The sequence below is a fragment of the Delphinapterus leucas genome, chromosome 1 (genome assembly GCF_059928025.1).
Source record: "Delphinapterus leucas isolate spDelLeu-1000000601 "Yukka" chromosome 1, BTC_Dleu_Yukka2, whole genome shotgun sequence".
Taxonomy (NCBI): domain Eukaryota; kingdom Metazoa; phylum Chordata; class Mammalia; order Artiodactyla; family Monodontidae; genus Delphinapterus; species Delphinapterus leucas.
Window position 1 is genome coordinate 74,886,185 of NC_143129.1, and position 12,636 is coordinate 74,898,820.

The window sequence follows — 12,636 nt, forward strand, 5'->3', positions numbered from 1 at the left end:
AAGAAAGAAAAAGAAAAAAAAGAAATAGTTACAGTACTATGTGATAAGTTCTGTAATAAACTATGTGTTGGTTATTAAGGCAGCATGAAGGAAGGAGTCAGCAAACAGTGGATGCTTACAGCTTGCGCTGGGATAAATTGGGACGATTGCAGGCATCATCACAGGAAGTGAGAACAATGATGACAGCCACAGCTGAGCACTCACTATGTGCCAGGCACTGCTGTAAGCTCTTTACATGTGTCATTTAATTCTCTACCACTCTGAGGTAGGTAGTACTATTAGCTCTATTTTATAGACTAGCGAACTGAGGTGCACAGTGCTTTAGTAAGTTGCCCAAAAGTCACAAAGTTGGTGATGGATAGAGCAGGTGAGAAGTCAGTCAAGGGAGGAAACGCATCCCAGGCAGAGGAACAGCCTGTGTAAAGGCACGGAGGATTCCTTGGCCTACCAGGGAATCACTGGAATATAGGGGTAGGGAGGATCGGGCAAGAGAGAATGGAAAAGTGGGAAGGCACTGTTTTTTTTTTTTTTTAATTATTATTTTTAAAATTTATTTTATTTTTGGCTGCATTGGGTCTTCGTTGCTGCGTGCGGGCTTTCTCTAGTTGCGTGGAGCGGGGGCTACTCTTTGTTGTGGTGCCCAGGCTTCTCATTGCAGTGGCTTCTCTTGTTGTGGAGCACGGGCTCTAGGCGCACGGGCTTCAGTAGTTGTGGCACGCGGGCTCAGTAGTTGTGGCTCGCGGGCTCTAGAGTGCAGGCTCTGTAGTTGTGGCGCATGGGCTTAGTTGCTCTGCAGCATATGGGATCTTCCCGGACCAGTGACCAAACCCGTGTCCCCTGCATTGGCAGGCGGATTCTTAACCACTGCACCACCAGGGAAGTCCGGCACTGGTTGGTGATGCGCTTGAAAACCAGGCTCAACTGGGTCTTCTATCATCTGTGAAGAACTCCACTGATGTATGTAAGCAGGGACCACACTCCAGAGGGACTGCTCAACTGAAGCCTGAAAACAGGGAGGAGGGAGCCCTCCTTCAACCCCCAAACGAGGCTCTCCTCCACCCTCAGAGACAGAAGAACTGCCAGCCTCCTCCTCCACTGAGGGTTCTTTTGATCCCTCCAGGATTAAGAAGAGGTGCCAGGTCATAGAGGAGGAAATGAAGGGGAAAGAAGTCAAGTCTGGGGACTTCCTTGGTGGCACAGTGGTTGAGAATCCGCCTGCCAATACAGGGGATACGGGTTCGAGCCCTGGTCCGGGAAGATCCCACATGCCGTGGAGCAACTAAGCCCGTGCACCACAACTACTGAACCTGCGCTCTAGAGCCCGCGAACGACAACTACTCGAGCTCATGTGCCACAACTACTGAAGCCCACACACCTAGAGCCTGTGCTCCACAAGAGAAGCCACCACAATGAGAAGACCACACACCACAACAAAGACTTAACACAGCCCCCAAGTAAATAAATAAATTATAAAATAAAAAAATAAAATTGTTAAAAAAAAAAAGAAGTCAAGTCTGAACCCTGGGTCCCAACGCTGATCATGCCTCTTGGGCCCTGGGCACGGAATCACCTCACTGCTAGTTTGGGGCTTGAAGAAGGTGGGGAGCAAGACCACCAAGACCAGGAGCTGTCCTGGCCTGCTAGCCCCAGTCCTGCCTCACCCTAGACAGTTGTGTGTGTGTGTGTGTGGAGTGGGGGCGGTGAGCGTCTCCCTGTGCCTCCATTTACTTAACCACCCTTTTTAAACCAAGAGGTTTCTTCCCGTATAAAAACGCCCACAGTCTTGAGCTAACCTAGGCAGAAAGTTTCCCACTGGGGCACAAGTTTAAGGGCTCTGGGGTAGGGGTAGAGGTTCTCAAGAGTGGAGGCTACTGCCTCCAGGTCCTTTAACTCAGGTTCTTCTCCACCGCCCCTCTCTTTTAAGCACTGCCCTCAGCTTCTGGACTGCGGCGCCTTTAAACCCTCTTGGCCCTTGCCCCGCCCCTGGTCCGCCCCGTCCGAGGCGGGAGCAGGCTGAAAACCTCCGGCCGGGCCCGGCCCTGGCGCTTCACTCGCGCTGCAGACCCCGCCTGGAGTGAGCAACTCTCCGGCCCGCGTGAACGGTGAGCTGGAGGGAGGGGTCTCTAGAAAGCTAGAAGCCAGAGCTTGCGACTTGCTCCAGTGAGCTTGGTGATCAAGGGCTGGCAGGCAAGGGTCCGTTGACTGCTTTGCCCCTCCCCGGGCTGTCAGGTCTGTCCCCAGGCTCTGACCCCGCATTGTTGAGCAATGAGGTCAACCGCTGTTGCGAGTGCATAGACGGGGCCGTCCGTCCGGATCAGGGACTCGGGGACTGCGTCCCGCCCGCCGGCTCCAGCCCCGGGTCTTCGCTGGGTGGGGAAAGGGGGGCGTCAGGGATTAGCTGGCCGGCCCCCAGTGATGGAGCGTACAGGGTCCCGGCGCCCACCCTGGCCAGCTCGGCGCCGCCGGGGCTTCCGAAGCGACACTTCACTTCCTAGTTCCAGGAGCACGTGTGGGTGCTGCCTGCCCTCTGCGTCCCCGAAGCCGACCTTTCTGTTCATTCTCCTGCAGCTCGTTTTTCTGGGGATTCGGCGTCGCGGGTTGGGGCGAGGGGGCTCCGCGCGCGGGTCCCGCATGGCCTCGCCTTCCCGGGTTCGGGCGGGGAGTTGAAGCTCCAGTCGCCTCCAGGAGAGTCCCCCCGACCTGAAACATCTGGGAGGCTGCAGCCCTGACTGCGCCCCATCATGCCCTGCCTGTAGGAGGTGGTGTTGAGGGAGGATGGATGCTTTCCAGGCCTCCAGCCCCTACGGGAGCCGATGCCCCCACCCCTTGCCCCCTGCTGCTGGGAAAGTCGGTGGTGGCCGCGGGCGGGCGGTCGGGCGGGCTGCCCAGACCACTGCGTCACCCCAGCGGCGGGCGGTGGGTGATTCATCCCAGTAACGGCCCAGGGTGTGGCGAGGGGGGGGCGGCAGGACCGGAAATGGACTGCCACCTCCCTCCCCCACCCCCCTCCCTCTGCAGGCCTCCTGGAGTCTCCTGGAGCCGGTATCTGTGAAGTTCTGGGGCACCTTGGTATCTGTGAGCAGAAAGAAGTGGGGTAGAAGTGAGGATGGACTGGTGTGGGGATCCGGTGTAGGAGGAGGCCTGTGGCTCTCCTAGTTTTCTGACTCCAGAGCACCCGACAGAGGGACAGCTCCCCGTCTTTAACCCCACTCCCAGTTTCTCCTTCCTAGTCTACAGGGAAGACTGCCGAGGAGGCCAAGGTAGGGTGGGGCCGGCAGGGCCCTCCCCTTCCAGAATCAACAAATAAGTCTTTGTCCAAGTGCAGTTCTCCCCCCACCCCACCCCCCCATTCCACAGCCCGGGTCCCTCTTTTGCTCTCCGGGGATTGGCCTCTAATCCCTTCTCCCCACCCCCATCCCCTCTCCCACCCAGGATTTTCAGTTATGGGGCTCTCTAGCTCAGAATGTACCTTCTGTTCCCAGGACATTTCTTCTACTCCTGAACTATTTCCTTAAATCTACTTCTCTACCCCAAAACTTGTAATTTCCCTTCTCCACACGCCCTCCGTACCCTCCGCAGCTGCTTCCTTGAGGCATCCCTTGCACCTGTCTGTACCTGTGAAGCGGCCCCTTTCCCAAGGATCCCACTTCTGCTCCCCGCCCTCGCCCCGCCCCCGCTCCGCCCCCACTCGGAGCCTCCCCGCCACTCCTGCGCCGAGTGGATGTTTCTGCCTGGTGCCCCCACCCTGCCCCATTCCTGTGTTTGGTACACAGAAGCCATGGCAACGGCCCCCACCATACCCCTCCTCCCGCGCAAGCCTTGTGGCTTCCTGTTTGTATAGCTTCAGCTTTCTCTTCTGCTTGCTGACTCTTGATACCAAGGGGGCTGCCCCAAGGTGGCCCTTCAATCATAGGTCTCCCATCACCCCCGCTCCCTGTGGCACTTCACTTTGGGGGCAAGTATCCCTGTTTTGCCTTTTCAGAATAGTCTTAATGCCAATTCTGGATTGGGAGGTTCCCCTGTGTCCTCTCTGCACAATGAATGGAGAGTCCCTTTGTCTTTCCAGTTCAACACCCCAGCCAGGAGCCCTGGAATCCTACTCCCACCCCATGTCCGCTTTTTCTTTGGCGTCGGCCGTGCGGTGAGGTCAGCTTCCAGCCCAGGGCCTGGGTGGGGCTGAGGGCTGGAGTGCCTTTTGTGGCCCCTCCCCCTTTCTCAACTGTTGTAACCTTGTGGGTGGGAGTGAGGGCTGTTCCCACCGCTGTAGGCAGCTCTGGGGTTTAGGTTACTCACTGCCAATCCACTCCCCAAGCTGTGCAGCTGTTGTTTTCCCTTCGGACCCCCAGCTCTGGGCATCTCCCACACAGCCTTTCCCCACTGCAGTAGGCAACTGGCTACCTTCCCTCCTTTAAGGGAGAGCCAGGGTATGTCCCCTGAGTGTCACTAGCGTGGGCCACTCCAGCTCCAGCGGCCGCAGCCCCTCAGCGTGTGCCTGCTCGTGGGGGTGGGGAGAGCAGCCGTGGGCAGGCTGGGCCCGTCTGGCCTGCCTCCTCCCAGAGCTCTGCTTTACGGCTCTGGCACCTCGGGATCTAGGGCAATGGCTCCAGAGTGGAGCCGAGACACTGCAGCTGGAGTCTGTGACCTTGCCAGATGTGCCCAGGCACCAGAGTTTAGGAGGGAAACCCAGAGGTGGGTCTGGGAGGCCGAGTCTGTCCCGCCCGTCCATACCGTAAGTGACACTGGAGGGGTCACTCTTCGGTCCTGCGCTCCCCTCCTAACCCTGGTGTCTGGGTTAATCATTCTCCTGTCCTTTCTTTCCCTGGGCCATAGTGATCCCTGGGCCTCAGGCCACTTGGCTCCATGGAGACACAGCCCTGAGGCCCAGGTGACCACAGTGAAGCTGCTCCCAGAAGTGAGGTCTGAACATTGGGCTGGGAAAAGGGGGCTTACTGGTAGCAGCAGCCTCTGGCCCCCCTCTCCTTGCTTCTGAGCCTCCCAGCCGTGGCCCTGTGCGTCAGGGGTCACAGGCTTACGGGGACCGAGTGGCTCTCGGCTGGGCAGCTGGGGCTGGGCTGAGGGGAGAGAATCTTGTCTCCCTCTCTCCACTCGGCCGGCCTGCCCTCCCCCTGCTGAGTGTGTGCTGGCTCGTGGTGCGGGTCGAGGCCCAGACTGACATTTATCTGGCCGGGCTTCCGGGCTGGGTGAAGTGGGGCTGGGTTGTCTTAATGAGGTTTAACAATAACTGGTTATGGGGAGGATCGCTGCCGGAAATGTGCAGCCCAATGGGCTGCAGTCGGAAGGAGCAGCCATGTTGCAGTGCGGGGGAGGGGACTGGCCCGAGCCCCACCTCTGCTGGGGCTGAGAGGTGGGAGGACGTTTGAGGCAGCTGCTGTCCCTGTGGCCTGCCCCGAGGCCCAGGGAGGAGGGGTTGGGGTGGCTCAGCCTGCTGTGCGGGGGACCCAGGGAGCCAGAGTGACTCCATCCCTTAAGTCTGACCTGGCCTGGGGCCAGAGGTAGGGAGAGGCAGTGTTTCTCTTCCCTCTCCTTGAACAGAGGTGCCTGGCCTGGGGCATCCCCTTTTATGTACAGTCAGCCAGCTCTATCTCAGAGCAGAAAGAAGAGCCCATGGGGAGGAGATGGGGGCAGGAAATGGGGTCCTGGCTCCCACTCGGCATGGGTAGCATTCCCAGGACAGGGCTCTGGGTGTGGGACCTAGGCGGGGAGGTGGCAGGTGGGGACAGACTGCCCACTGTGAGGTGCTGTCAACCTAGGCCAGTGGTCAGGAAACCACCCAGTTCTTCCTAACTGAGGTCCTCCAACTAAGTTAAAGAAACCCCGCTGTGTATTTCCCCATCCCTCCCTCTCTTCCCGGGTTTCCCTAAAAATGCCACCCAAGGCTCCTGGATTAGTGCCCTATTCCTGCTGTAACAAATTATCACAAACTGAGTGACTTAAAGCAACACACTTGTAATATCTTGCAGAGCTAGGTTTCACTGGCTAAAATCAAGGTGTTGGCAGGGCTTGCATTCCTTCCAGGGGACTTAGGGGAGATTCCATTCCTTACCTTTCCCAGCTTCTGGAGGCCATCTGCATTGCTTGGTTCGTGACCCTGCGTCACTCCAACCTTGGCTTCCTTCTCACTTCTCCCACTCTGACTCATCTGCCTTCCTCTTTCACTCATAAGGACCCTTGTCGTGAGTACATTGGGCCCCCCTGGAGACCCAGGGTACTCTCCCTATCTCAAGATCTGTAATTCAATCACATCGGTAAGATCCCTTTTGCCATATCAGGTAACATTCCCAGGTTCTGGGAATTAGAACATAGACACCTTTGGGGGGCCATTATTCTGCCTACCACTGCTTCTAGAAAGGAAAGTAGAATTAGGTATTACCTCTTTTCTCATGGGAAGCCCCTTTGCCTGGTGAAATCTGTTAAGGACCTACTCAGACCTGCCTCTTCCAGGAAGCCCTCCAGGCTTCTTCTGCCAATACTCCTCTCTCAATTCCTATAACATGTGATCTGACTGTGTAGTTTAATATTCATCATGTACAACTCTTGCCCTTTCATAGGTGCTCACTTTGTCTCTCTGATGGCACTGTGGGCAACTTTAGGACCAAGGACTTCTGTGTCTTCCACAATCCCCAGCACAAATAGTGGGCGTTCAATTAAAACGCAGTGGCTAATTAAGGGTAGATCCGTCCAGTCCCCTAGCTCCTGACATAGGTTTCTCCAGCCACTCCATATTCTTTCCAAATCATCCTCTTGCCCAGAACTGGAAAAGGCAGGGTTGGGGTTAGAATGACCAGTTTGCCTTTGCTAAAGCTGACCACCCCAAATGAGGGGCTGAACCCCCAATCCTGGCCTCATTTACCCTATTTTCTATTCCAGCGGGTTTTATACTTCATTGTAGCAGTGGAACCATTCAAATGAAATCTAATGGGAAGCCTCAGTAGAGTAGACAGGCTACCTGTCACAGGGGTGGAAGAACCCAGAGGTGCCTTAACACCTCCTAGAGTTCTGAGCACTGAGAGTCTAGCCCATGTCCAGGGGTTAAGGTGAGACTTCCCTCATTTGGTGGCTGTTCTCACCTCCTCACCTCCGGGGCCCACCCTGGGGATATGGTGTGTGTCAGAATCCCCCACCCCACAGGCTGCAGAGTGCTGACCACAGGCCTGGATGTGTCCTCTCCCCAGCTTCCCCCAGACACCACCGCCCTTTGGGATGGCCAACAGGGGACCTTCCTACGGCCTGAGCCGGGAGGTACAGCAGAAGATCGAGAAACAATACGATGCACACCTGGAGCAGATCCTGATCCAGTGGATCACCACCCAGTGCCGCAAGGATGTGGGCCGGCCCCAGCCTGGGCGCGAGAACTTCCAGAACTGGCTCAAGGATGGCACGGTGAGAGCTGGGCGCCTCTGACCAGAAGTGCCAGGAGAGCAGGGCTGGATCTGAGGGAACGGGGATTGTCTCAGCTGAAGAATGGAGGGCAGCCCCCTCCCAGCTCTTCTTGGGCCGGGATATCTTCATCGTGCAGAGGCCCCCTGCTTTCCTCCCTCCTGCCGAGGGAAGTGGGAGGGTGAACGTGCCTCCCTGCAGTGGAAGCCATGTGTGACAGAAGGAAGAGGAACTCTAAGGGAAGAGCTGGGGGAGGTGTGCTGTAGCTGGTAATCCTGGAATAGCACTGTTTACACTCTGGGCCCAGAGGCAGGGGGCTGGGCAGGAAGGAGCCTGATGCTCGCTCCAGGTAGAGTCAGAGCTGTCTTCAGGTAGGAGAGGCGCCTCTGCGGTTCACTGTCTCTAGCGCCGAGCATGGTACATTCTGATCTGTGGTAGGCAGGGCCTCACTTCTGCACACCTACTGTCCTCACCCAGGTGCTGTGTGAGCTCATTAATGGGCTGTACCCCGAGGGGCAGGCCCCAGTGAGGAAGATCCAGGCCTCCACCATGGCCTTCAAGCAGATGGAGCAGATCTCCCAGTTCCTGCAAGCAGCCGAGCGCTACGGCATCAACACCACTGACATCTTCCAGACTGTGGACCTCTGGGAAGGTGGGTCAGGGCCAGGGCACTGTCATCCAGAAGACCAGAGGCTGGGCTGGGCCATGTCCACCAGGGAGAAGGGACAGGTTTCTGATACCTGAGGACAAAGAGTGGTGTGTGTGTGTGTGTGTGTGTGTGTGTGTGTGTGTGTTTATGTTTATGGAGGAGTTGGCCATATTGGGGGTTGGGTTGGAGAAGGGTCGGGAGACCAAGAGTAAAAGAATTAGGAAGCTGGGCCTGCTGACTCAGTGATAGAGGTGGAAGCCTGGCATGCAGGACCCCAGACCCACTGAGGCCAACACACCCCCTCCCCCTTCCCAGGAAAGAACATGGCCTGTGTGCAGCGGACACTGATGAACCTGGGTGGGCTGGCGGTAGCCCAGAACAATGGGCTCTTCTCTGGAGATCCCAACTGGTTTCCCAAGTGAGTACTGCTGGGGCAGCCCAGGCCCCGGGCCGGCGCGGTGATCCTGCCCACTCCTGTCCCTAGGAAATGCCCTTTACAAAGCACTTTCACATTCCTCGTCTCACTTAATCCTCATGAGTCTCCCGGGGTGGCAAGGGACAGTCCCTTTTGAGAGATGACCGGGTGGCTTCAGAGAGCTCAGGACTCTCCAGGGCAGAGCTGGCATCAGTACTTAAGCCAAAGAAAGCCTGTGCTGTGTCCATGGAGGACATTTACTGGGGCAGCCTCCACCCTCCTCCTAACCAACGCTCCCTTTCCACCCAGGAAATCCAAGGAGAACCCTCGGAACTTCTCAGACGACCAGCTGCAGGAGGGCAAGAATGTGATTGGGTTACAGATGGGGACCAACCGCGGGGCGTCCCAGGCAGGCATGACCGGCTACGGGATGCCGCGCCAGATCCTCTGATCCCACCCACAGCCCTGCCCCTGCCTGCCGTGAATGGTTAATATATACATATATATATATATATATATATGTGTATATATGTATATATATATTTTAGCAGTGACATTCCCTGAGAGCCCCTGGAGCTCTCACGCTCCCCTCTGCCAGGGTGGGGGCCTGGCCTGTCTCCTCTGGGGGTGCCTGACGGTGGCCTCCCCACTGTGCTTACTAATACATTCCCTTCTCTAAATCCACCAAAACTGGACCAACTGGCCTCTTTTCCCCGGGACCAAAATTAGGGGGGCATCACCCCCTCTCCCCACCATACCTCTTCTCTTTCTCTCTGGCCTCTCTTCCCCTGAGCCCTGTGCCCTAATCCATTCCTTGGCTGGGAGTCAGGGATGCTGCCTAATGGCCTTCTCCCCACAAGTACGCCTCGCCCACAGCTGTGGCTGCAGGGACTTAATTTATAGGGAGGGGTCTGTGGCGGCTGCCCCCCAGCCCCAGCTGGACTGCGCTCACCACACTTCTGAGGCAGCCTGCCCTGGCAGAGGCCTTCAGGCTTCTCATTTTCCATTCCCCTCTCTGTGGCTAACGGGTGGGGGTGAGGGGACCGGGGAGGGAAGGCTGCCCACCATGGGCTGGGGCTTGAGGAATCTGAGCTTGCTGGTTTAAATAAAGAATCTCTGTCTTTTTTTGGATGGACTCTGGCTGTGTCTGGGGCCACTGAGTCCACTGTTGGGAAGGGAGGAATGTGGGGGAAGGGCGGTGACTGGGTCCAGGGAAGAGGGCTTTGAAATAAAAGGTTACAAACATCTCCCCATCATCGATTTCCTTCCCATTCTTTTTCTCACTTGGTTTAGGGGTGGGGTTGAGATGGGACAGGCCCTCGCAGCTGCCCTTGGGCTAGAAGCCATGATGACAGCATATGTGGGCAGGCTCCACAGGGAGGGGGGCCCTCACCTACCCAGGTGCTCCTGGCTGGGCCCTTCCCACAGCCAGAACAGTTCTCAGCCACTGCAGGAAGGTGGGGCCGGCCGTCCGTCCACACAGCCCTGAGTCCTGGCAGGTGTCTGGGTGGGAGGCCCTCAGGCAGGCTTGATGCAAGGTGGCCTCTGGTGGCCAGACCAGTCTGGGGGCCAGGGGTAGGCTTGCGGTGGTGAGGATCTGGCGAGCTGGGGGATGAGTGAGCAAGAAGGAGTTGGTGGTGGTGGCTGGAGGCAGGAAGCCTTGTTGATCATCCCAGGCACTTGTGAGCTGCTTGCTGGTGAGAACCTAGCAGCATTCCTTCTGGACGGGTGGCCCTGGACCACAATAATCAATTTTGGGGTCAGGTTGTCCTGAGCTCCCAGCCCTGACCCAGGCATGAATGTAGTTCCAACCCCACGGCCTTCCCATCAGACCCTGTGTCTCCCTAGAGGCTCTGGGCCAGTCCCCCACTTCAGCTCCCACCTGCATCAGCCAACCTGGCCTCCACTGTCCCTCTCCCCATGTCCACTTCAGTGTGTCTCTATTTCCCGAGGATGGGAAAGCCACACGTTGTGCCTGAGGGTGACAAACTGTGCAGTGGTGGATAACAAGAGAGCTTCCATTCTCCTTTCACCCACCCCACTGTGGTTCCCTCTGCCAAGAAGCACCTACTGTGTGCCAGGCCCCATGCCACTGCTGTACATTAGCTGTCAGCTCAGGGGCTCTCCACCTTATCCGAGCCCCAGCCATGGGCGAGATGGTATTTGCTTGCCTGCTGTACTCCCTTGGGCTGTGGCACAGATAAGATAGGGTACAGCCTGTTTGCAAATTCCCCGGGGATTAGCTGTCACTCCACCCCGTTATCTCCCATTCAGGAAGCCTCCGTGGAATGCCAGTGAGGAAGAGTGATGTCACTGCAGACGCAACATTGAATTCATTGATATTTGAACTGAAAAAAAAACAAACCGGGCTTCCCTGGTGGCACAGTGGTTGAGAATCCGCCTGCCATTGCAGGGGACACGGGTTCGAGCCCTGGTCTGGGAGGATCCCACATGCCACGGAGCAACTGGGCCCGTGAGCCACAACTACTGAGCCTGCGCGTCTGTGCTCCGCAACGAGAGGCCGCGACAGTGAGAGGCCTGCGCACCGCGATGAAGAGTGGCTCCCGCTCGCCGCAACTAGAGAAAGCCCTCGCACAGAAACGAAGACCCAACACAGCCTAAATAAATAAATAAATAAAAATTAAAACAAACAAACAAAAAAACATCAGAGGGTACTCAAAGATTGAATCATTATAAAAACAACAACAAAAAAAAAACCCCACAAAAAACCATTTGCACCCTTCTCTGATTTAACTATAGCTATGAATTATGGGCCACAGGCTTCACGACTTTCTGGGACCGGCACACCACAGAGCCAAGACTGAGGACCACTGTCTTCTCCCAGCAGATTCCCATGTTAGTCCACAAGGTGGATATGACTGTATTATTTCCCTCATTTTGTTCCCAAATGAGCGTACTGGGTCCCAGGACAAGAAACTCACCCAAAGCCATATAAGGATTTAGTGGGCAGAGAGGGGTTTTGAACCCAGGTCATCCTGGCTGGGAGCTGGCTGAGCCTATGCTGCTCCAGCCGGACTGGATTTGAGAGGTGCTCAGCCACGGGACTCACCTCCCTCCTGGCTGGATCCACCACCCACCAGCAAGCTCTGGGAGGCCCCTCCATGTCTCCCCTTAATCCACTTCGCTCCAGGTTCAGCTCCTTCCTTCTGGAAATGGCCTCCACTGACTCCTCAACATTTTGTTTTGTTTTCTGTTGGCTTTACAGCATTTTGTTCCATGTGAAATCACAGTTTCATCCCTAATTTGGCCCCTCTCACCTCTCCTGGCACTCCTTCAGGCCCTGGAGCCCAGAATGGGTCCCAGCCCTGGGAATAGAGGGAAAAGCTTCTCTGAGTGGCAGCCCCTTTTCCTGCCATCTCCTAGCAACTCATTCCCCGTGGCTTTCCACACTGGTGTTCCCTAACACCCTGCGCCTGCAGGATGGTTCCTGCTGCCCCGAACAATCTCCCCTTCCAGGTGTCACCGTGGCTACTTTCTCTCCTTGTTCAAATGTTACCTTCCAGTTCAAACATACTGCCTTCCCTGGCCACCGTGTTTAAAATTGCACACTCCACTCTCAGCCTGCACCCCATCCTCCTTCCCTCCTTTCTCCTATCACTACATGATAGTGTATTTTACTTATTTATCTTCTGTCTCCACCCACAGGATGTACACTCTGTAAGGGCAGGTTTGTGTTGGTTTTGTTGATGCACAGTAGTGCCTGGCGTGTTGTAGGTGCTGGATAAATATTTGTTGAATGAACGAATGAATGAGTGAATATCACACTGCCCTCATGCTCCTGAATCCCCTGGCCTGGTGCCCAGCCAGCCCAGGGTCCCAGTGACCCAGCCTGTCATTGGATCTGAAATGAAACCAGTTTCCATTTCAGTTTCCAATGCTTCCTCATTGTTCATTTCTCAAAGGTAAAAACCTGAGAAGCCAGTTCTCCCTATAGCCAGAGGAGTGGAGGTTGGGAAGGGGATGGAGGGTGGTTTGTGTGCTCTGGGCAAGTGGAACGTGCTTGAGGATTTGGCAGAAAAAAAATGGGAAGAGGGCAGAAGGAAGGGGTAGGAGCCAGCATTGGTTCATTTACTCCTTGCCCTCAGCCTTGCAGTGGAAGATCACTGTGGAGGTAAAGGGAAAGTAGGCTTGGCCCATGGTGGCTGATGGGAAG

General features: G+C 56.2%; 1 protein-coding gene across 1 annotated transcript; it reads left to right on the plus strand.

Annotated features, from left to right (window-relative positions):
- Positions 1 to 1,971: 1,971 nt before the first annotated feature.
- TAGLN2 (transgelin 2) lies at positions 1,972 to 9,593 on the plus strand. The gene is made up of 5 exons (XM_022559468.3): positions 1,972 to 2,102; positions 7,194 to 7,401; positions 7,876 to 8,050; positions 8,363 to 8,465; positions 8,772 to 9,593. The coding sequence occupies exons 2-5, from the start codon at positions 7,222 to 7,224 to the stop codon at positions 8,911 to 8,913; spliced, it is 600 nt and encodes a 199-aa protein (XP_022415176.1). The 5' UTR covers positions 1,972 to 2,102; positions 7,194 to 7,221; the 3' UTR covers positions 8,914 to 9,593.
- The last annotated feature ends 3,043 nt before the right edge of the window (positions 9,594 to 12,636 follow it).